This window comes from Rhodotorula graminis, assembly GCF_001329695.1.
Source record: "Rhodotorula graminis WP1 unplaced genomic scaffold RHOBAscaffold_5, whole genome shotgun sequence".
NCBI classification, from domain to species: Eukaryota; Fungi; Basidiomycota; class Microbotryomycetes; order Sporidiobolales; family Sporidiobolaceae; genus Rhodotorula; species Rhodotorula graminis.
Genome location: NW_017264932.1, coordinates 641120 through 662819, shown reverse-complemented (window position 1 = coordinate 662819; position 21700 = coordinate 641120). Strand labels below are relative to the sequence as shown.

Below are 21700 nucleotides of genomic sequence, written 5' to 3'. Positions count from 1 at the left end.
CTCTCTCGCTTCCGCCTCTCAGCTCCTCTCGATGCCCAAGCCCGTGCAGAATGTCTACGACGTTCGAGAGTTACAGCAGGTGGGGGAGGGGGCAAAGAGGAAAGACCGGAAAGTATGGGAGGGACGAGTGCAGGACAGAGACAAGGGGAGAGAGCACGAGAGGCGGGACGTGGTGGGTGTGCCAAGGGATCGACGACGACGACGACGACGGAGCTCAGTCCGAGATGTTCTGGAACTGCGAGACGATGTCGGCGTGCAGCTCGTTGAGGACCTTGAGGATGGCCTCTGCGGGAGCGCGGGCGGCCAAGAAGTCAGTTTTCGACTCTCGGGGAGAAAGGAAGAGAGAGAGAGAGAGAGGGAGAGCCGCCGACGCACCCTCGCCCGTCGCCGGGTCCTCGAACTTCATCTGCGTGAGGCGGTACCACAGGTCCGAGGTCGACTCGCGCACGCGGCTCCACGTCAGCTCGCCGCCCTCGACCGCCTTGACGGCCGCCTCGAAGTAGGTGACGAGGTTCTTGAGCATGGCCGTCTGCGGGACGGGGCACGCAAGTGACGATGGCGGACGGAGGAGGGCGGCAAGAGAGAGAGAGCGAGGGCAAGAAGGCGAGGAGGGGGGGGGGGGGGGCAAAAGGGAGTCAGTCTCGCGCTCTTGCCCACCCGAGAGAGAGAGAGAGAGAGAGTCGACGCACCGTCTTGTAGAACGGGCAGTAGCGGTCGTACACCGAGATGCCGTTCTGCTGGAGGAAGTCCTCTTTGATCAAGCGCGCGACGTCGAGCGTTACCTTGTCGCCCTCGCCGAGCGACGACTTGCCGACGAGCTGGACAATCTCGGCGAGCTCGTCCTCCTTCTGCAGGATCTGCTTGGCTACGTTGCGGTAGTGCAGGAAGTCGGGCTCGGTCGACTCGTAGTACGGCTGGAGGACGCGCGTGCTGCGGGAGGAAGCGACGCGCGCGAGGTGAGCGTGCGACCACCTGCACGGCGCCTGCACGCCGCACCGGCCGCGACGTGTGCGAGGACGGCACGGCGAGACGAGAAGAGAGAGAGAGAGCGACGCCGACGCACTAGTTCGAGTACGACACGTTCCAGTTGACGGACGGGAAGTGCTTGCGCTGCGCGAGCTTCTTGTCGAGGCCCCAGAAGACCTGGACGATGCCGAGCGTCGCCGTCGTGACGGGGTCGGAAAAGTCGCCGCCGGGCGGGCTCACGGCGCCAATGATGGTCGTCGACCCGGTGCGGTTCGGCGAACCGAGGCAGACGGCCTTGCCCGCGCGCTCGTAAAAGCCGGCGAGCTTTGCGCCGAGGTAGGCCGGGTAGCCCGAGTCGGCGGGCATCTCGGCGAGGCGGCCCGAGATCTCGCGCAGGGCCTCGGCCCAGCGCGACGACGAGTCGGCCATCATGGCGACGTCGCGCCCTTGGTCGCGGAAGTACTCGGACAGGGTGATGCCCGTGTAGATGGACGCCTCGCGCGCGGCGACGGGCATGTTGGACGTGTTGGCAACGAGCGTCGTGCGCTTCATGATGGGCTCCTGGGTCCCGTTGACGTCGATCGACAGCTCGGGGAACTCCATGAGGACCTCGGCCATCTCGTTGCCGCGCTCGCCGCACCCGACGTAGATGATGATGTCCGAGTTGGAAAACTTGGACACGGCCTGCGAGATGACCGTCTTGCCGCACCCGAACGCGCCCGGGATGGCCGTCGTGCCGCCCTGGACGCACGGGAACAGCGAGTCGAGCACGCGCTGGCCCGTCAGGAGCGGCGTGTCGGCCTGGAGCTTGTCGCCCGTCGGTCGCGGCGCGCGGACAGGCCACAGCTGGAACAGCGTGTGCGTCGTCTTCTTGCCCTCGAACTCGGTCTCGAGGACGACGTCCTGCGGGCGCGGGTGCGGGTGCGCAAGGGTCAGTCGGGTGTTACTCGCTGACGGCGGCCGTCGAGGAGCAGAGAGGAGGGAGAGTGTGGACGCACGTCGACGTTGTAGGCGCCCTTCTCGGCAATGTGGGTGACGGTGCCCATAGCGCGCGGGTTGAGCATGATCTTGTGCTCGCTCACGAGCGAGTTCTCGTACACCTTGCCAAAGATGTCGCCGCCCGAGATGTGGTCGCCGACCTTGAAGTTGACGGGCTCAAAGTCCCACTTGATGGTGCGGTCGAGCGCCGACGTGTTGATGCCGCGCGGGATGTAGATCGAGTCGCTCTTCTCGGCGATGGCCTTGAGCGGGCGCTGGATGCCGTCGTAGATGTTGCCCATGAGACCTGCGAGGGGAGGGTCCGAGAAGAGATGTAAGCTCGTGAACTCGTGCTCGGAGAAGAGGGAGGGAGAGCGAGGCGGACGCACCTGGACCCAACTCGACCGACAAGGGCTTGCCCGTCCGCAAGACGGGGTCGCCGATCGTCATGCCCGACGTCTCCTCGTACACCTGGATGGTGGCCTTGTCGCCCTCGATGCGGATGATCTCGCCGACGAGCCTGCAGAGACATGGTCGACGAGGTGAGCCGGGACCGGGGGGAGCGAGAGGGAGGGAAGCGAGAGGGGAGACGCACTCGTCGTGGCCGACGCGCACGAGCTCGTACATGGCGGCACCGGCCATCTTCTCGCTGCAGGGATATCGAGCAAGGTCAGCGCTCGTGTGGACGGGGGAGGCGCTCGGCCTGTGCGGGAGGGAGGGAGGGAGGGAGGGACGCACGCAATGACGACGGGCCCAGAGACGCTGAACACGGAGCCGAACTTGGACTCGCGGTCCTCATCTGTGTGCGTGAGAGGAGCTTGTCAGTGCTGCTCGGGCGGGAGGGGTGAGGGGAGGGTGCGTGTGGTGGGTGGGGTCGAGACGAGGAGGGGGAGATGGGGGAGGGAGCGAGAGCGGTGGGCTCACCCTGGATGCGGATCGTCTTCTTTACGTGATCCATTGCGCCGGCCTGTGGGCGTGCAGGGACCGAGGACCGTCAGTACAGGGGCTCGAGGGCGACGAGAGGGCTCGAGGGAGCGATGACGGACCATGGTGGGCGAGCGGGACGAGGGGGGCGGTAGGGTGAAGGTGAGAGGTGGGCGGGCGGTGCGAGAGGGTGCTCTAGAGCAAGGTAGAGCTGGTCGAGGGTGCGCAGGCTGCGGCGAGGTGGTCGAGCCAGGCGGGAGGAGAGCGAGGCCGGGCTCCACCTCGTCTGCACTTTACCCGCACTTCCAATCGTGAAACCTTAAAAGCTTTAAAAGCCTTATATATTCTTTTTTTTCTTATAAAACTTAAAACCTTAGAGGCTATTTAAGTTGCTGATTAACGACCCACTTGAGAGTGGTAGAAGCGGTCACCTCGAGCGCTCCACCGCCCCAATCTCTCCCCACCTTGAACCTCTCGCTCGAATCGCTCGTCGCCCACGCTGCTCCGCCTCGCCACCCGCACCATGGCGCCCCTCCGCACGCGCACCTCGGCCCACTCTGCCCGCGTCACCCTGTACGAGCCCGCCGCCGCGTCGATCAGCAGCCTCGCCGCCGCCACTGCGCCCGCGTCGACGTCCGCCCCAGCGACCCCCCGCAGGCGCACACGCTCGAGCACTGCAGCGTCGAGCCCGGTCGTCAAGTACGAGCGCGACGATGACGACAACGCGCCTGCCTGGGCCGCCGACGAGGGCGACGACTCGGATGCCGCCGCGTTCGAGGAGCTCAAGCCTGCGCCGACCACGCCCAAGGCCAAGTCGCCCCGCAAGCCCAAGCCGCACGTCACCAAGCTCGCCAACCCGCACCCGGCGCCCAAGAACTGGGAGAGGACGTACGCCGTCATTCGTGAGCAGCGCAAAGGGTGCGTCCGACTGTCGCTCTCTCTCTCCTCTCCTCCTCGAGGGCCGAGATCTCGAGCGGTAGAGCGAGAACTGACCCCCGGTGTTCCTCTGCGCAGGATCGTCGCAGCCGTCGACCTGATGGGCTGCGAGCAGGGCGGGCGCGAGGCGCAGAAGAAGGAGGAGGACGCAGGCGCCGCTCCCGTCGACAGCGACAAGGCCCGGCGGCTCTCGACGCTCGTGTCGCTCATGCTCTCGAGTCAGACCAAGGACCCCGTCACGCACCAGGCGACCGTCAACCTGCGCAACGACCTCCCCGGCGGCCTCACGGTCGACGCGCTCGACAAGGCGTCGGTCGACGACATTGACCGCTGCATCGCCAAGGTCGGGTTCCACAACACCAAGGCGAGGAACCTCAAGCTCCTCGCGACGAGGCTGCGCGAGCTCCACGATGGCGACGTCCCGAGCGACTTGGGTGCGTCGTCCTCGTCCCTCCCTCCCTTCCTTTCCCTCTTGCCCGATCGTGCCTGACCCTCTCTTGCCGCGCAGCTTCGCTCTTGGACATCGTCGGCGTCGGGCCAAAAATGAGCTACCTCTACCTACAGTCCATCGGGCAAAACGTGCGTCCTCGCCTTTCTCCCTCGCTCCTCCCTTCCCTTCCCTCCCGCCCCTCCGTCCCGAGAACGGCGCTCACCAACTCTTCCGCATGCGCACGCGCAGATCGGTATCGGGGTCGACACGCACGTGCACCGCATCACGCACCGCTTGCGGTGGCACAAGAAGGAGCCAAAGACGCCCGAGGAGACCCGGTGCGTCCCTCACTTTCTCTCGCTGTCCCTCTCCCTCCCTCTCTCTCTTTCCCGTTCTCTCGTCGGCCTCGTCCCGATCTCGTGAACTGACACCTTCCCTCGCGCCTGTCCCCCGTCCATCCCTCGTCTCGTCGATCCCTCCCTCGCCCGCGCACTCGCCCCACTCGCCCCTCTCGCGCCCAGACTCAACCTCGAGTCGTGGCTGCCTCAGCACCTATGGCCCTCAGTCAACAAGATGCTCGTTGGCTTTGGCCAGGAGATCTGCAAGCCTGTCGCGCCTCGGTGCGACCTGTGCGACGTCGCGAGGGAGAAACTGTGCCCGTCGAGGCGGGTCGTCGTGCCCAGCCCGAGGAAAAAGGTCAAGGTCGAGCTTGAGATCAAGGACGAGGAGGGGTTGGTCAAGGGCGAGCAGGGCGAAGACGCGGCGAGCGCGCCCCGGCTCGAGGTCAAGCTCGAGGAGGAGACGCAGGGCGTGGTGGCGGTCAAGGCCGAGGGCGATGGGCGGGTTCTTGTCGCGGAGCGCGAGGTCAAGAACGAGGTCGTCGAAGCGGCGACAGTGCCCGGCGGCGAGGCGAGCTAGCTCTCTCTCTCTCCTCTCGTGCAACGAGGCCGCACGTTCCTCCTCTCGCTGTCGGTCGCGGAAAGAGAGAGAGTGCTCAAAGATCTGCTGCGTTGCACTCGAACGACCGTCTCTACCGGACGTACGGGATGCCTGCGAGAAAGAGAGCGAGGATCGTCAGTGAGCTGCACAGGGAGGACCGTGCGAGGACCGTGCGAGGAGAGGAGGAGAGAGGAGGGGACGCACCGTTGGTCATGCGCTGGAACTCGTCGTACACGATGCTGCGCTTGTTCTCGCACGCGTTGTCGATGATGGCCATCATGAACTCGGCCGCCTTTTTCTCGCTCAGGTCGAGGCGGAACCGGAGCTTGAGGCGCTCGAGCGTGCCCTCGCCCTTGAACGACGGGAACTCGGCCGCGAGCATGAGGGCCGCCGTGTCGACGATGCTGTGCGCGTACGGGCGCGCGGCGAGGAACGCCTTGACCGTGAGCTCGCGGAACTGGCGGAACCCGACAGAGTCCTTGCCGCCCATGAGGACGACCATCTCGTGCGACAGCTTGAACGAGTTGGGCTCAAACTTGACGCCGCCGGGCCCAATGTCGAACAGGAACCCAAAGTCGATGTGGGTGATGCACCCTCGGCCGTCGATCATGATGTTGCCGTTGTGCCGGTCCTTGATCTGGACGATGTAGCACAGGAGCGAGTAGGCCGCCATCGACTGGACAAAGTTGCCGCGCGCCTTCTGGAACTCGGGCGAGTCGAGCGGGCCGTACTTCATGACAAAGAACGACTGCAGGTCGTTGATCTTGGCCCGGCCCATCTCGTCGCGCGAGGTCGCGTTCGGGATCACGTCGATCACGCCGCACTGCATGACGGTGGAAGAGTCCGAGTGAGCAGGGTCGTCGCTTGACGTTAAGAGGAAAAGAGAGAGAGAGAGAGAGAGACGCACCCCGGGACCGGTGGCGGTGACTCGGTACGGCGTGACGAGCAGGTCGAGCCCGAGCGAGTTGAAGATGTTCTTGTGCATGGCGATGATCTGGAGCGCGAGCACGTCCTGGCGACAGTCGTCGCCGACTTTGAAGATGGCGCTCTGCCACGTGTCGTACTCCTCGCGGCCGCCCGTCGCCGCGTTGTGCTCGACCTCGACGAGCTCGTCTTGGACCTCGAGGCCGTCGGTGCGCACCTTGTTGCGCTCGCGCCGCACCTTGAACGTCGCCATGAACGGCGCCTGCGCACGAGGACGAGAGTAAGGGACAGGCACTCACGCCAGAGGACGACAGAAGGAGAGAGAGCGGCGCACCTTGGCGTGGCTCTGCAGGGGCCGGCCCGACTTGCGCTTGATGTCGACGACGACGCCGTCCGGGTTACTCGGGAGGTACACGCCCGGGTCGACCTTGATCTTGGCCATCTCCTCGTCAATCTTGGCCTTCTTCTCGGGCTTGGACGCCTTGATGAACGGCTTGAGCTTGCCCGAGATGGACGTGACCTCGTCAAAGAAGCTGAACTCGCGGTTGTAAAAGTCCTGCGCGTCGCCCGACAGCGACTCGACGATCATATCGACTAGGCGGTCGAGCTCTGGCTTCATCGGATCGGGCTGTGGCGCGCGAGGAGAGGGTCAGGATCCGCACGCGGCACAGAGAAAGAGAGAGAGAGAGGCGAGGTTTAGGGACGCACCTCCTCGGCGTCGTCGCCGCGGTACTTGTTGGCCTTCATGTTCCAGATGATCTGGTGGCAGAAGAGCTGCGAGATCTTGGACCTGCGGGCGAGGGCGCGACGAGGTCAGGTCTGACCTTCCCAAGTCGAGTCGAGGGGAGGACATTCGACGCACGTCTCGAAGATGAAGCGCTCGGCGTAACCGAGCTCGTCCGACCGGAGCGCCTGGACGACTTGCGGGACGTAGAAGAAGGTGACCGACACGGGGTGGTGCTCGAGGACGCGCAGGGCAAACTGGAGCAGGATCGGGTCGCCGTGGAACTTGGGGAACAGGAAGCGCAGAGCCGACGGGACGGGCACAGGGGTCCAGTACAGGAGGTGCTGCGACGGGAGAGGACTGGTCAGGCCATGGGCGAGCGAGAGGGGAGGAGGACAAGTGCGACGCACGCGGAGCTTGCTCTTGGCCTCGACCGTCAGGCTGTCGCCAACAAAGTGGGCGAGCGCGTCGGGGCAGTTCTGCACGGCGACAGGATCGGCGCGCACGAGGCGCTCGACCTCCTCGGTGAGCGCCGGGATCTTGAACCGGTCGGGCAGGTACACGACGACGGTCGGCCAGTGCGACCAGGCGAAACGGGCCAGCTTGCGGAGCTCCTGCGGGTGCGAGGTGTCAGCCCCATCCGACAGAGAGAGAGAGAGGCAGATGGGGAGAGAGGCGGGCGCACCTCGGCGGACGGCATGTCGCCCGACGCAGGCGTGCCTCGCTTGGCGTCGCTGAGCGGGTTGAGCCAGAGGCGCAGGCGGTCGGCCTCGTCGTCGAGCAGGACCTTGAGCAGCTCCTGACGCGAGCGGTGGTGGTCTGCTGCGGCGGATCGACCAAGACGACCTGTGGGGAGAGCGAGAGGGTGAGCGCTCGGACCGGCACAAGGCGGTCAAGGAGAGGGAGGGGGACGCACCTGGAAGCGCACGTTGGCCGTCGAGGTTCGAGGCGAAGCTGCGGTAGTACGGCGTGTCGGACGACACGAGGCGGTTGAGCTCCTCGATGGCGTGCAGGTCGGCCTTGAGCTGGATGCGGCTGTTGCCGAAGGACCAGCTGCGAACGGGACGAGCCAGGTCAGGTAGGCTCGCGGCTTCGACGAGGACGAGAGGCAGCGGACGCACGTAGGACGCATGGCGAACCAGCTGAGGGCGGCGTCGTACAGGTGGGCGCGCAGGTTGTGCTCGGCGGCGCTCTCGAGCGAGGTCGCCTGGATGAGGGCAAGGCCGAACGAGATGAGGCGGAACCGGAGCTCGCGCGAGAGCGGGTGACGGCTGTACAGGTACCAAGTCAGTGTCGTCCCAGAGAGAGAGAGAGAGAGAAAGGGCCGGGGCGCACCTCCACGACTTGTGCGCTGCGACGAGCCGGACGAAGAAGAGCAGGCTCGCGTGCACGAGCTCGGCGCTGCGGTACCGGAACGCCTGGAACCGGCTCGACAGGAACTCGAGGAGGGCGAGCATCGGCGAGTACAGGCGGTTGGCCATCAGGTAGTTGCGCGTGAGCTCGTCCTTGTCGGTCGGCGTGTACTGCGTCTCCTGGTTGAGCGGCGTGTCGGTGCTGCGAGGGTCCGGCGTCAGGGCGCGTCTGCAGAGACGGAGAGAGGGAGAGAGGCGAGGTCGGACGCACTCGAGCTTCTTGCAGAACAGGCCCTGCTGCGACTCGATCGTGCCCGCCCACGCCTCGAGCACCTCGGCGACGACGCGCGCCTCGAGCTCGGGTCGGGCGTCGGCGATCCAGGTCCACGTCTCCTGCCCGACAGCGATGCTCGCCTCGGTAAAGAGGCGGACGGGGAGGGCGACGACGAGGTGCAGGATGTCGAAGTTGGGCTGCGCAAGGAGCGTGTCAGGGCGTTGCTCGACCGAGCTGCAGTCGAGCGAGAAGGGAACGCACCTCGCGCGCCTTGACGAGCTGTGCGGCGCCACGGTAGAACAGGTCGCGCAGCTCCGACAGCTTGAGCGGGAGCTTGTGGTCGGCGAGCTGCTCGGACAGGAGCTCGAGCTGGCCAAGGACGTCGTCGGCGGTCGATGCTGCGGGCACGGCCAGTGTCAGCTCGGCTCAGAGAGATCTCGAGGGGAAAGGGAGAGAGGGACGGACCGCCACGCTGCGCCTCGCCGCCAAAGAAGCTCTTGGCCGCGAACGTGCGGGCGAACGCCGTTGCCGCGTCGGCCTTCCAGTCGCCCCACGCGGGAAGTGCAGCTGCGGTCCGGTCGACTGTATCAGTACGCCGGTCGAGGAAGCGGCGAAGAAGGAATGGGGGAAGAGAGAGAGCGAGAGACGCACCGATCCGCTCGCTCGGCGGCGGCGCCTTGACGAGGTCGAGCGCGACGCTCTTGCCCATCTCGTCGTCGTTGAGGACGGCCATCTTGTAGCTGTCGCCGGCGACGTCGATATACTCCTGGAGGAGCCCCTGCATGTCGAGCGGCGAGCGCGCGAGGCCCGTGCGCAGCCACGCGCGCACGTGCGAGTGCAGGTCGCGCAGGATGCGGTTGCGCTGCGGGTAGTCGTCCGTGAGCGAAATGGTGAAGCCGCCGCGGACCGAGTGGAACGAGTAGGCGGGCGTGTACTGCGTGCGGCGCGAGGCGAGGGGGGTCAGGCTGGCTCAACTTGGGAAGGTCAAGAAGGGGAGGGGACGCACCTCGTCGACAAACTCGTCGAGGCAGGCTCGGCGCAGGACCGTCAAGAGCTCGAGCATGACGGTGACGACGCCGAGGTTGCACACGAGGCTCGGGAAGCTCGACAGGAGGTTGTCGAGGTACCGCAGGGCGGTCGCGCGCACGCCCGCCGAGCTGCTGGTCGCGTGGAGGAGCACGGCGCGGACCTGGCTGTACGCGCCCGAGTCCATGGCGTGGCGCGGCGCCTGGCTGCTCAGGCGCGCCGAGAACGTCGACAGGACCTTGTCGCCGACCGACTGGACCGCGTCGGCAAGCGGCGAGTCGCCGCCGCCGAGGGCGGGCACGCCGAGGTACAGGAAGACGGGCGCGAACGCGCCGGACTCGGCGCGGAGCGACTCGAGGCGGAGGATGGCCGTGAGGAAGACGGCCTGCGCGTCGGTGACGGAGCGCGCCGCGCTCGCCTGCGACGGGACGGCGGCCGCGAGCTCTCCGCGCACGGCCTCGACCGATAGGACGTGCCCGGCGCCACCGCCGGGCGACTTGAGGAGCGCGTGGAGCTGCGCCTCGGCCTCGACGAGGTCGGCGCCGATGCCGACGACGAGCGGCGGCGAGCGCTTGGCGACGCCGAGCAGGGCCGAGCGCTGGTACTCCGAGATGGGCGCGCGCGGCGACAGGAAGCCCGACAGGAGGCACGTGTACCAGAAGGTGCGGAACAGGGCGCCGAGGGACGACGAGACGACCGACAGCGGGTCGAACGCGACCTGCTCGAGGTAGTTGTCGAGGACCGTGACGAGCGCGAGGAGGGTCGAGGTGCGCTGCGTGCGGCACACGCGTCTCAATACCCGCCCTATCGCCGAGAGAGAGAGATAGAGAAAGAGCTCGACGCACCTCCTCGCTGAGCTTGCCGTCATTCCTGCCGCCCGACCGCGCGCCCTTGCTCGCGAAGAGCGTGAGCAGCTCGGCGAGGAACGCCTCGCCGAGCTCCTCGTGCTTGGCGGCCGCGATCGACGCGAGCCTGCTGAGCGCCGCAATAGCCTGCGTCGGTGGGTGCAGCGAGGCGTCAGGGGTCGGTCCCTCGAAACGCTGCGACGACGGAGGAGGACGAGGGGAAAGAGCAGACGCACCGCCTGGTAGGCCGGGTCCTCGTTGCCCGACGCGTTGCGCGCCGCAGCCGACACCGAGCGGTCGATCTCGACGAACGCGTCCTTGTCCGAGATGGCGGCGAGCTCGGCGAGCTCGTATAGGGCGGCGCACACGACGGCGGGTCCGCCGTTGGCCGCGTGGTGCTGCAGCGTCGAGACGACGAGGCGCTGGAGCTGCGGGCCGATGAGAGGCCGGGCGTCAGTACACCTGAAGGAAAGAGAGGCAGGGCGAGGACGAAAGAGCGAGAAGGCGGGCGCACCTGAACTTGACCGATCTCCCTCGCGAGGAGCGACACGACGTGCACGACGTTGCTCGCGACCTCCTGCGTCGCACGCTCGTTCCACCCACCCCCCGCAGCACTCACCGCGCTCGCCGCATCGCCCTCGACCTCCTCCCCCTCGCGCTCACCAACCCCGCGCACGTGCCCTCCTCCGCCGCCGCGCTCGAGCGCCGCAAGGTGGTTGAGCAGCGTCTGGACGGCCGATGCGCGCGCCGCCGGGTCGCGTGCGAGGAGGGCGGCGTAGGCGCGGGTGCAGGTCGTGAGCGCGGGCGAGTAGGACGAGGGGTCGTCCGAGGGGCGAAGCGAGGGCGAGAGGAGGAACGAGCGCAGGAGGGTCGTCGCCGGGTGGAGGTGCGAGGGGAAGCTGCGGAGTGCGGGTCAGTTTGACGAGCGAGGGATCGAGGAGGAGAGAGGGAGGGAGGAGGAGAGAGGGAGGGAGGAAGAAGGGAGGGAGGGAGGAAGAAGGGAGGGAGGAACGCGGGAAGGAGGTCAAGGGAAACACGGGCGCACCCGATGACGAGGACCTGCGAAGCCTGAGCGGCTCCCGCCTGGAGCGACTCGTCGACGCCGCCCGACTCGGGATGCAGCAGCGACTCGAGAACGGCGACGAGCTCCGGGTTGAGCTTGCGCGACACGACGGCCGTCGTCGCTGCGAGGCGCTGTGTGGGCCGAACGGGTCAGTCCGTTTGACTCGCGAGAGGGAAGAGGAGGGAGCGAGCGAGGGACGCACGAGGCTGGCGAGGAGGACCTCGGACGCCTGCAGGTCAACGACGCCGTCGTCGTCGCCCTCGTCGTCGTCGTCCTCGACCGCGCGCAGAACCTCGCGGCAGGCAGCGAGCGCGCGCTGCTGCACGCCCTCGGCCGCGATCTGGCTCGCCATGCCCAGCCCAGCGGCGGGCTCCTTGCCCTTGCCCGGGGTGGCGGGGGCCGCGCCTGCGACGGTGAGATGCGCGGTCCAGCGCTCGTGTGGCGTGGTGCACGGCGGCGAGGGCGCGAGGAGCGACGACCAGTAGGCCTGGTGCGCCTCGAGGGCGACGAGGAGCGGCGTCGTCGGCGCGAGGCCACCGCCACCGCCGTCGCGCTCGGTCGTCGACGCCGACTGGTACTGCTCGAGGGTGGCGAGGGCCGCGCGCGCCGAGTCGAGCGGGAACGCCGACGAGGGGCTGTCGAGGTCGGTCGTCGAGAAGGTGCGGAAGATGCTGCGCAGCGCGGCGGGTGACGGGTGCGCCAGCGCGCTCGACGCGGGAGGGTGGTCGGCGGCGGTGAAGACGAACGGGGCCGAGGCGAACGCCCGACGAACGCCGTTGAGCGCCGGCAGGACGTAGGCGATGATGCGGTGCCCTGCGGGTTGAGGAGCGAGTCAGTCGGTGACGGCCACAGCGAGCAGGGGACAGGTGTCGAGCGCACCGGGTGCATCGCGGGTCTGCTTCTCGAGCTCGGCCTGGACGTTGGCGACCGTGTCGAGCACCTTGTCGCGCGCCGAGCTGTCGGCGTTGACGGCGCGCAGGGCGGCGTCGGTGAGGGCGAACGCGAGCTGGTCGGCCGGGGCGAGGTCGTGCGAGGCTGCGTGCGGGCAAGGGCGGTCAGTCGGTGGTGGCGCCGTGGATGGAGGGGATGAGGAGGAAGCGCACTCTGGATGCCGAGAGCGGGCTCGAGGGACCAGCGCGGGACGGCGTCGAGGAGGGCGACGACCTGGTCGAGGTGGGCGCGGTCGTAGTTGGCGACGGCCGTGTACTGGGCGAATGCGACCATGCCCTCGAGCTGGTCGAGCGTCTGTAGGGCGTGCAGGCGGGTCAGTGAAGGGCGCCGCGAAGGTCGCCGAGCGAGGGAAGTGGGGAGGAGGGGAGCGCACGAGAACGTTTCGCTCGCGGTCTTGCGAGTCGCCGTTGCTGAGGCGGGCGGCGATGCCGTTGACGGCATGATTGGTCGCAGGGTTCACGGCGTCGAACGAGGCGGCGAGGAGGGCGACATCGTCGTGGGCCGAGGTGGATGCGAGGTTGGCCGCGAGCGCGCTGAGCAGCTCTTGGTGGAGGTTGCTGCGGGGGCGTGCGCTGTGGTCAGTGGCTGGTCTGCAGTTCTGCACTGCGAGAGACTCACCCGTCGAGCGAGTCCATCGTTTGGCTCGAGGTTGGAAGAGAGAGAGCGAGACGACGGCCCGGCCGGCAACTGTCCCTCTCGCTCTCTCACGCTACACGGCGAGCACAGCTGCACAGCCATGCAAGAGTCGAAGCTCAAGATCACCCCGGCCGACATCCAGTCGGCCCTCCTCGACTCGCTCAACGACGAGGCCGCCTCATCGTCCCCCGACCACCTCGACGACCCAGACAGCTCGACCACGGCACCGCCAGGCGACCACGACCACCCAGCAGACGGCTACACCGACGGCGACCTCCCCGACTTCTCGGACGAGGAACCCGAGCCCGCCGTCGCCCGCGCCCCTCAGCAGCAGCCGTCGACCTCGCGCCTCGTGCCGGGCAAGGGCAAGCCCCGCGGCAAGATCCCGCTCGCCGCCCTCAAGAACCGCATCCAGGTCGGCGGCGCGTCGTCCGCCAAAAAGCAGCCGCCCGCGCCGGCACCCGCACCCGCACCCGCACCCACGTCGACCTCGACCTCGACCTCGACCCCCTCGAGCACCGCCGCCGGCGCCGCGCAGGACAAGGGCAAGGGCAAGGGCAAGGCCGTCAAGTTCTCGGGCAAGCAGCTCGACGACGTCGCGGCGCGCATCGTCAAGGACCACCCAGAGCTCGAGGGCCAGCTCGGGCGCGACGACGTGCAGCACCTCCTCGAGACGCTCCAGATCGACAAGGACGTCATTCGCGGCGACAAGGGCTTCATGGGCAAGGGCGCAAAGGGCATGGGGTGCGTCCGCCCCTCCACCCACCCCTCCCCTTTCCTCTCGATCGGTCCTCACGCTTACTCTCGCGCCCTCTCCCGCCCTCCCTCGCAGCGGCCACAAGTTCTGGCGCACGCAGCCCGTCCCGCAACTCGAGGAGAGTGCGTCCACCCTCCCCCTTTTCCTTTCGTGCCCTCGTCGACCCTCGCTGACCCTCGCCGTCCCCGTCGACCCTGCGCGCGCGTTCGCAGAGCAGGACGAGTTCCGCGAGGGCCCGCTCGAGGCCGACAAGAAGCCCGACGAGGTGCAGCACGAGCCCGTCAAGCTGCACAAGGACTTTAGCTGGGTCACGGTCGACTTGACCGACGAGGCGCAGGTGCGTCGCGCGCTCGAGCCGCCCTTTCTCTCCCTCCCACCCCCTCTCTCCCTCGCGAGTGGAGGAGCCGAGTGTTGATGGTCTCGCCAACGCGCACGCAGAAGAAGGAGGTGTACGACCTGCTCACGCACCACTACGTCGAGGACCTCGACGCCTCGTTCCGGTTCGACTACTCGCCCGAGTTCATCGAGTGGTGCGTCCTCATCCCTGTCACGGTCCTTGATCGAAACTGAGTCCTTCTCACGCATGTTCGCAGGGCCCTCAAGCCGCCTGGGTACGTCCCCGACTGGCACGTCGGCATCCGCGTCGCCGAGACGGGCAAGCTCGTCGGCTTCATCTCGGGCGTCCCCATGGACCTGCGCATCCGCAACGCGTGCGTCCCCCGTCTCGCTCTCGCGCCACGTCGCCTGGCCGTCTGCGCACGCCGAGACTGACGTTCCCACCCTGGCCCGCCGAGCAGGACCAAGCGCGTCACCGAGATCAACTTCCTGTGCGTGCACAAGAAGCTGCGCGCCAAGCGACTCGCGCCCATCCTCATCCAGGAGGTGACGCGCCGCACGCACCTCAAGGGCATCTTCCAGGCCATCTACACGTCGGGCACGTTCCTCCCGACCCCCTTTTCGCGGTGCCAGTACTACCACCGCAACCTCAACCCGGCAAAGCTCGTCAAGCTCGGCTTCTCGGCCGTCGCGCGCAACTCGACCGTCGCGCGCATGGTCAACCACTACCGCGTCCCGGGCGAGACGACGATCCCGGGCTTGCGCGAGCTCGAGAAGCGCGACCTCAAGCAGGCGAGCCGGCTCATGAGGGCCTACTCGGCCCGGTTCGACGTCGCGCCCATGCTCAGCAACAAGGACGTCGAGCACGCCATGTGGGACGGCCGCGGCAAGGAGGTCAACGGCAAGCGCGAGGGACAGGTCACGTGGAGCTACGTCGTCGAGGTGCGTCCCCTCTCTCTCCTCCCTGCGTGCGCGCCCAACCCTGACCCGCATCCGTCGCCCCCCCTCGCTCGCAGGACCCCGAGACGCACCGCATCACAGACGTCTTTAGCTTCTACCACCTGCCCTCCACGGCGATCCAGGCGAGCCCGCCCGCGCGCGTCGAGGCGGCGTACCTCTACTTTTACGCGACGACCGCCGCGCCGTCGTGCGCCGACCTCGGCGACGGGAGCGTCGCCGTCCCCGTGCGCAACTGGAAGGACGAGACCGAGGACGAGAGGAAGGTGCTCGGGGACCGGCTCAAGGCGCTCATGGGTGACGCGCTCACGCTCGTCTCGAGGGTGCGTCTCGCTGCTCTCTTTCTCTCTGGCCCGCCAGACTTGGGCCTCGGCGTCGCTCACGTCTCGCCCCCGTCCCGCAGGCCGGCTTCGACGTCCTCAACACGCTCACGATCCAGGACAACTCGCTCTTCCTCGAGGACCTCAAGGTGCGTCCCGCCCCCCTTCCTCTCTCCCTTCTGCCGGACCTCGCACTGACATCACATGGCCGTCCTCGCAGTTCGGCAAGGGAGAGTGCGTCACCATGTCCTGCCTGCCCTCGTCGCCCCCGCACGCCTCGCTGACCCCCCTTTCGTCCTTGCTGCAGCGGGTTCCTCCACTTCTACCTCTAGTGCGCCTCGCCTTCCTCTACCTCTCTCGGCCCCTATGTGCGCCCCGTTCCTGACCACGTGTTGCCCGCCTGCAGCAACTACGCTACCAAGCCTGTCCTTGGCGGAATCGACCCGAGCGACGGCGGGTCCGGCGTCGGCGTCATCATGCTCTGTGCGTCCCTCTTTCCCCTCTCGCGGTCGTCCTCTCGGACTCGATCTGATTGTCGGCCCTTCGCGCGCAGGATGAGTGCGGCGATACTCGGCCGCAGGCACGGCGGAACTTGTGGAGGTAGCGCAAAGGAGCTGGAGTGGGAGCGGAGCGCAACGCAGTTATTTTCTTTCTCGCTCTCGTCCGTGGGCGTTGAGCAACGTACAGAGCGGCTCGCACTCGCAAGAGAGAGAGACAGAGAGCGTAATGTCGTCGTCGCTGTTCGTCCGATCATTCTTGCCGAGCTGCCGCGTCTTCGTTTCGACAACCACCTCACCCTCGCCCAGCCGACGCGAGAGCGCCGCAGCAGCCTGCACAGAGCTACACGGCTACGACCAGCCTGCACCGACGCCGCACGACGCCATCCTCCCCCATCCGCACCCGCGCCTCCTCATCAGCGACGTTCCGTCGACGTCCTTCTCCCGACTCGACACCACCGCCTGAGCACGATCCCACACCACCATGGCGAGGTCCGTCCCGGACTCTCAGTCGCACCCTCTCCCGCGCCCTGCGCTCACCGGCTCTGCTCCCCCTCGCCCGCAGCCTCAAGCTGGCGTCGCTCCTCCTGCGCACGCTCTCGAAACCGATCGCGACAAAGCTCAAGCAGCAGGCCAAGGAGCACGACGGCTTCAAGAGCCGCACGGTCGCCATGGCCCAGTTCATGCACCGCGCAGAGTGCGTCCTCCTCTTCCTTCCTCCTGTCGTGGCGCACGGAACGAGGCGGTGCTGCCCATCTTCCTCCCTGCCGGCTCGACAGGATGAACGTGAGCAGCCTTTCTTTCTGCGGTACGAGCCTCTGGCGGTGGACCGCGAGCTGACTCGGACCACCGCCCGCAGCTCCGCGTCAAGCTCCTCGGCGAGTCGCCGCGGCATGTTCGCCCGCTGAGCGAGACCAAGGCCATCGAGCAGGGCGCCAATTTTCTCAGCGAGGGCGTGAGTCCATTCTCTCTTTCCTGAGTCGGGCCTGCGTGAGCTGGAGCCCCCGAGCTGACCCTGTGCCGGTCCTGCTCTGCAGTTCCTCTTCTCGGTCGCCGCCGCCATCAGTGCGTCCCGAGCCTCTCTCCCTCCCTCTCTCGCCACCGCCCCACGGACTGACCCGGACCTTCGACGCACACAGTCATCGGCGAGACGTGGCGAGGCAAGCGCGCCGAGAACAAGCGGCGCGACAAGGTGGCGGACGCGCTCGAGGCGCACGAGGCGCAGCTCGAGGCGCTCGAGCTGAGGCTCGTCGAGGAGCAGAAGGAGCGCGAGGAGGTCGTCAAGCGCGAGCGGGAACTGGGCAAGGTCGTCGAGGAGGTGCGTCCACTCTCTTCTTCCTCTTTCTGCGGCGCCGGACTCGCGAACTGACTTGCCTTCTCGCCGCGCCGCAGATCGTCCTCATTGGCCTGCACGGCGGCTTTGGCGAGTTGCCCGACGAGTGGAAGCGGCACCTGGCGGCGGGCGAGCTCGCGCGGCGGTTCGGCACGTCCGAGCGGGTCCTGCGAGAAGACGATGCCGACGACGATGACGAGGCGGGCGGCAGCACGGCGCTCTCGGCGCGGGACGAGGACGAGTGCCCTGCGGTCGACGCCGAGCGATTACCCAAGGCGCTCGAGAGGGCGTCGTCGCTGCTGAGCGCGTCGGCGGCGGCGGACGAGGAGGACCCGGCGGCGGGGCGAGGAGGCGAGCCGAGCGCGAGCACCTCTCTTGCATAGACTCTCGGGCCGTAGCTGCTAGACATGCGTGTGCGATTGGAAGACAGTAACAAGATTTGCGTCTAGAGAGAGAGAACGACCTCCCCTTTTCCCACTTTCGCGCGCTCCTCCTCCTCGCGCCGTCGACAGGGTTCCGCTCCGGCGACCTCGTAGCTTGAGCCCACCACGGAAGCCTCCTCGACGGCGGCTCGGCGACGCGCTCACTCCTGCTTGAGCTTGGTCGGCGGCGAGATGACCGTGTTGGTGATGACCTTCAAAACCTCGTCAATGATGATGACGGGGAACGAGATCAAGACGACGGCCTTCCACTCGGCGACGTTGAGGGGCATGACCTGGAACAGGGTCTGGAGGAAGGGGACGTAGAGGATGGCAAAGTGGAGGACCATGGAGAGGGCGATGGCGCCGCAAAGGTACAGGTTGCTCCACGGCGGGAGCGTCAACAGCGACTCGTTCTCGGCGAGCGAGTTGAGGGCCTGCGCAGAGAGTCGAGTGTCAGGCGAGGGCCGCACAGAGAAGAGAGGACGGACGAGGGCGAAGGACGCACGTTGAACATCTCGATGACGACGAGGATCGAGAGCGAGATGGTCGTGGCGCGCTTGGCCATCTCGTTGGTGAACATGCTGCAGCCGATCGACGGGAACGACTCGGCGCACGAGTGGAAGTGCGTCTGAGGGGGCGGGCGCGTGGGTCAGTGGCGGGGCTCGAGGTGGAGGACGGGGCTCGACCGCCAGCAACAGGGACGCACGAGCTGGTACCACGAGATTTGCGGGCCGCCCTCGTAGAACATGAACCACCAGGCGTCTGTAGAGGAAAGAGGGGAGGGTCAGTCAAGGTCTCGGGCCTCGAGAGGGCGGCGAGGTCGTCCTCGGCGCTCCCCAGGGTCGGTGGCGCGTCTCGAGAGATAGGGAGAGAGGACGCACAGCCAAAGACGGTCGCTGCTCCGACGTAGGTGCCGATGATCAAGTACCGGACGAAGAGCCACCCGCTGATGAGGGGCTCCTTGGACGACCGAGGCGGACGGCGCATGATCTGGTGGTCCGGCGGGTTGAAGCCGAGCGCCGTAGCCGGCAAGCCGTCCGTGATCAGGTTGGTCCACAGGAGCTGGATCGACAGGAGCGCCTCGGGCATGCCGAGGAGGACGGTGAGGAAGATGCTGGAGGAGGAAGAGGGGAAAGGGTCAGGATCTCGTGCGCATGAACGTCGTCGACGACGGGCGAGTTGACGTCGGCGGACTCACGAGACGACCTCGCCAATGTTGCTGTCGCAGGGAGAGAAGAGTCAGTCTTGGTCGCGCTGCGCTCGACACGGCCGCCGAGAAGGGGAAGGGACGCGAGGCAGGGCGAGAGGGCGAGGACGACGAGAAGGTCCGGCTCACCTGGAGATGAGGTAGCGGATGAACTGCTTCGTGTTCTCGTAGATGGCGCGGCCCTCCTCGATGGCCATCTCGATCGTCGCAAAGTTGTCGTCGGCGAGGACGAGGTCCGAGGACAGCTTGGCGATGTCGGTGCCGCTGCCCATGGCGATGCCGATGTCGGCGCGGCGGATCGCGCTCGCGTCGTTGACGCCGTCGCCCGACATGGCGCACACGAGGCCCTGCGACTGGAGGAGCTCGACAATCTTGAGCTTGTGGCCCGGCTCGGTGCGGCTGAACAGGCTCGCGTCGAGGACGGCCTTGACCTTGCCCTGCTCGTCGAGCGCGTCAAACTCGCGGCCGGTGAAGCTCTTGCCCGCGAGGTCCTCCTGCTTGCCAAAGACGCCAATGTCGCGCGCGATCGTCTCGGCCGTCGACTTGTTGTCGCCCGTGATGACGATGACGCGCACGCCGGCCGTCTTGCACTTGGCGATGGCGCCGCGCACCTCGGGCCGCGGCGGGTCGAGCATGCCGACGAGGCCGGCAAAGACCATGCGCTGCTCGAACCCGACGTACTTGGTCGGCGAGTCGACCTTGTAGTGCGCCGCGTCCGAGTCGACGTCGTCGACGTAGGCGAGCGCGAGCGCGCGCAGGCCTCGCGAGCCGTACGCGAGGATGGCGCGGTCGAGGTCGGCGCGCAGGGCGGCCGTCAACGGCTCACGGCCGGACGACGTCTGGATGAACTCGCACCGGTCGAGGACCGACTCGGGCGCGCCCTTGACGTACAGCGCCGCCGTCGTCGCCTCCTTCTCGCGCACGAGGACCGACATCGACTTGCGGTCGCGCGAAAACTCGAACGTGAGCAGGCGCGAGAAGCGCGCCTCGATCTCCGAGTTGACGGCGCCGACGCGGGCGGCGGGCGCGAGCGACGCGAGCTGGTTGGCGGCGTCGGTCAAGCCAATCTTCTCGGCGAGCGTGCGCAGGGCGCCCTCGGTCGGCTCGCCGACGCACGCGTACGAGCCGTTGTCGTCCGAGTATGCGATCTTGGCGTCGTTGCACAGCGAGGCGATCTGGGCGAGGCGCTTGAAAGCCGGGCGCGAGAACGTCTGCGCGTCGACGACCTTGCCGTTCGACAGGACGTTGCCGGTCGGCGCGTAGGTGGTGCCCTCGACCTGGAACTCCTCGACCGTGCCGTTCTCGACGATGGCGAACTGCGGGCGTGCGAGCGAGTCAGTCAAGACGTCCTGAGGAAGTGGGAAGGAGAAGGACCCCGATGCGAGGCCAATTCGCTTGCGAGGTCGAGGAAGGGAGAAAGGGGGGACGCACGTTCGAGACGCTCATCTGGTTCGTCGTCAGGGTGCCCGTCTTGTCCGAGCAGATGACGTTGGTGGCGCCGAGCGTCTCGACACTCGGGAGTGAGCGCACGATGGCGTTCTTGCGGGCCATGCGCGACGCGCCGAGCGACAGGCAGGTCGTGATGACGGCGGGCAGGCCCTCGGGGATGGCGGCGACGGCGAGCGAGACGGCAATCTTGAAGTAGAAGATCGAGCCCTTGAGCACCGAGCCGTGCGAGGGGTCGAAGAAGTTGCGCCAGTTGATAAGCCACACGAGGATGCAGATGACGGCGATGACTTTCGCGAGCTGGTCACTGAACTCGTCGACCTTGACCTTGAGCGGCGTCTTCTGGCCGATCTGGGACGTGATGGACGAGTGGATGTCGCCGATGGCCGTCTCGACGCCCGTCGCGACGACGAGCGCGAGGCACTTGCCCGAGACGACGGTCGTGCCCGAGAAGAGGAGGTTGGTCATGTCCTGCTTGACAGCGTGCTCGTCGGCGACGACGTCGGTCGACTTGCTGACGCTCTGGCTCTCGCCCGTGAGGAGCGCCTGGTCGACCGTGAAGCTCGCCGAGCTGATGCTGAGCACGCGCGCGTCGGCCGGCACCTTGTCGCCGACCGCGAGCGAGATGAGGTCGCCCGGGACGAGCTCGACGGCGTGCACCTTGGCGGTGCGGCCGTCGCGAATGACCTTGGCCTCGTCGGGCGAGTACTCCATGAGGGCCTGTCGCGGGGCGGCAGGGAGGAGGGTGAGCTGACGCGGATGTGTGAGAGGGGGAGGACGACGAGGACGCACCTCGATGGCTTTCTCGGCGCTCGTCTCTTGCGCGACGCCGACCCATGCGTTGGCGACGAGGATGGCGAGGATGACGACGGGCTCGACGTAGGCGGTCGCCTTGTCGTCGCCCTCCTCGAAGAACGCGAGGACGAGCGAGACGCCGGCGGACGCGAGGAGGATGAGGACGAGCTGATCCTTGAACTGCTCGAGGATGAGCTTCCACAGCGGGGCCGAGTCCTCCTGCGGCAGGACTGGAGGCGCGAGTTTTGATCGAGTTCCCGAAGGACGGAACGAGGCGAAGCGGACGAGGGAAGAGATGAGCGAGGTGAGCGCGCGCTCCTGTAAGGAGAGGGTGAACCGAGTCGGACGCACCGTTCTTGCCGAACTTGCGCTGGTTGTCGTCGACCTGCTTCGAGGTGAGGCCGCGCTCGGGTTCGACGTGGAACTCGCGCAGGAGCTCGTCGGCCGTCTTGGTGTGAGCGAGCTTTGTGGCCATGGTGGTGGAAGGCTCGAGGGTGTCGAGAGGTGGTCGACTGGGCCGTGCAAGCTGGACCTTGCTCTGCTTGGGTGGAGGAAGCGAGAGTGGACGGCGTGACGAAGCGCGAGCTGGAGGAGGCGGCGGAGGCGCCAGGCGGAAGCGAGGCAAGGCCGAGCCTCCCCTCGACCGGGACAAGCAGCAGCTT

General features: G+C 67.3%; 8 protein-coding genes across 8 annotated transcripts; 3 read left to right on the top strand and 5 right to left on the bottom strand.

The window, feature by feature from the left end:
* Nucleotides 1-47: 47 nt before the first annotated feature.
* RHOBADRAFT_26053 (uncharacterized protein) lies at nt 48-3109 on the bottom strand. Its single transcript, XM_018412728.1, has 10 exons — nt 2991-3109; nt 2869-2911; nt 2683-2743; nt 2540-2593; nt 2334-2464; nt 1965-2251; nt 1064-1869; nt 690-930; nt 376-529; nt 48-285 (listed from the first exon to the last, which is right to left on the bottom strand). The coding sequence occupies exons 1-10, from the start codon at nt 2991-2993 to the stop codon at nt 215-217; spliced, it is 1851 nt and encodes a 616-aa protein (XP_018271887.1). The 5' UTR covers nt 2994-3109; the 3' UTR covers nt 48-214.
* A 282-nt stretch (nt 3110-3391) lies between these two features.
* On the top strand, nt 3392-5197 carry RHOBADRAFT_52856 (uncharacterized protein; the record flags this gene model as incomplete). Its single annotated transcript, XM_018416538.1, has 5 exons — nt 3392-3786; nt 3883-4238; nt 4313-4383; nt 4484-4572; nt 4756-5197. The coding sequence occupies 5 exons, from the start codon at nt 3392-3394 to the stop codon at nt 5150-5152; spliced, it is 1308 nt and encodes a 435-aa protein (XP_018271886.1). The 3' UTR covers nt 5153-5197.
* A 67-nt stretch (nt 5198-5264) lies between these two features.
* On the bottom strand, nt 5265-7159 carry RHOBADRAFT_14083 (uncharacterized protein; the record flags this gene model as incomplete). Its single annotated transcript, XM_018412180.1, has 6 exons — nt 5265-5996; nt 6081-6266; nt 6315-6359; nt 6432-6725; nt 6806-6887; nt 6960-7159. Coding segments are annotated over 6 exons (1539 nt in total), but the record flags the coding sequence as incomplete, so codon positions are not given.
* A 1002-nt stretch (nt 7160-8161) lies between these two features.
* Nucleotides 8162-8659, bottom strand: RHOBADRAFT_2987 (uncharacterized protein; the record flags this gene model as incomplete). Its single annotated transcript, XM_018412890.1, has 2 exons — nt 8162-8375; nt 8445-8659. Coding segments are annotated over 2 exons (429 nt in total), but the record flags the coding sequence as incomplete, so codon positions are not given.
* A 656-nt stretch (nt 8660-9315) lies between these two features.
* On the bottom strand, nt 9316-9693 carry RHOBADRAFT_116 (uncharacterized protein; the record flags this gene model as incomplete). The annotated part of the gene is made up of 2 exons (XM_018412052.1): nt 9316-9381; nt 9454-9693. Coding segments are annotated over 2 exons (306 nt in total), but the record flags the coding sequence as incomplete, so codon positions are not given.
* Nucleotides 9694-13514: 3821 nt separating this feature from the next.
* On the top strand, nt 13515-16039 carry RHOBADRAFT_35600 (uncharacterized protein; the record flags this gene model as incomplete). The annotated part of the gene is made up of 11 exons (XM_018413287.1): nt 13515-13712; nt 13801-13847; nt 13938-14062; nt 14164-14255; nt 14319-14435; nt 14523-15003; nt 15078-15341; nt 15422-15487; nt 15646-15669; nt 15745-15821; nt 15892-16039. Coding segments are annotated over exons 1-11 (1467 nt in total), but the record flags the coding sequence as incomplete, so codon positions are not given.
* Nucleotides 16040-16150: 111 nt separating this feature from the next.
* Nucleotides 16151-17608, top strand: RHOBADRAFT_66291 (uncharacterized protein). Its single transcript, XM_018418925.1, has 7 exons — nt 16151-16327; nt 16401-16532; nt 16615-16621; nt 16695-16790; nt 16873-16900; nt 16975-17153; nt 17228-17608. The coding sequence occupies exons 1-7, from the start codon at nt 16320-16322 to the stop codon at nt 17549-17551; spliced, it is 774 nt and encodes a 257-aa protein (XP_018271881.1). The 5' UTR covers nt 16151-16319; the 3' UTR covers nt 17552-17608.
* On the bottom strand, nt 17565-21579 carry RHOBADRAFT_48315 (uncharacterized protein). Its single transcript, XM_018415123.1, has 9 exons — nt 21390-21579; nt 21036-21268; nt 20229-20963; nt 18927-20113; nt 18789-18809; nt 18472-18704; nt 18297-18352; nt 18096-18218; nt 17565-18024 (listed from the first exon to the last, which is right to left on the bottom strand). The coding sequence occupies exons 1-9, from the start codon at nt 21511-21513 to the stop codon at nt 17752-17754; spliced, it is 2985 nt and encodes a 994-aa protein (XP_018271880.1). The 5' UTR covers nt 21514-21579; the 3' UTR covers nt 17565-17751.
* Nucleotides 21580-21700: the final 121 nt, after the last annotated feature.

What these genes read in the sequence shown, in the direction of transcription:
- RHOBADRAFT_26053 (XM_018412728.1), bottom strand. An exon ending in GAAGACGATCCGCATCCAGG is followed by an intron (nt 2,744 to 2,868) that starts GTGAGCCCACCG and finishes TCACGCACACAG; the next exon opens with ATGAGGACCGCGAGTCCAAG. An exon ending in GTCGGTCGAGTTGGGTCCAG is followed by an intron (nt 2,252 to 2,333) that starts GTGCGTCCGCCT and finishes CTCCCCTCGCAG; the next exon opens with GTCTCATGGGCAACATCTAC.
- RHOBADRAFT_66291 (XM_018418925.1), top strand. An exon ending in CCAATTTTCTCAGCGAGGGC is followed by an intron (nt 16,791 to 16,872) that starts GTGAGTCCATTC and finishes CCTGCTCTGCAG; the next exon opens with TTCCTCTTCTCGGTCGCCGC. An exon ending in CTCGGTCGCCGCCGCCATCA is followed by an intron (nt 16,901 to 16,974) that starts GTGCGTCCCGAG and finishes CGACGCACACAG; the next exon opens with TCATCGGCGAGACGTGGCGA.
- RHOBADRAFT_48315 (XM_018415123.1), bottom strand. Translation starts at nt 21,513, where the DNA reads ATGGCCACAAAGCTCGCTCACACCAAGACGGCCGACGAGCTCCTGCGC. An exon ending in GCGCCGAGAAAGCCATCGAG is followed by an intron (nt 20,964 to 21,035) that starts GTGCGTCCTCGT and finishes GCCCCGCGACAG; the next exon opens with GCCCTCATGGAGTACTCGCC. An exon ending in TCGTCATCGAGATGTTCAAC is followed by an intron (nt 18,025 to 18,095) that starts GTGCGTCCTTCG and finishes CTCTCTGCGCAG; the next exon opens with GCCCTCAACTCGCTCGCCGA.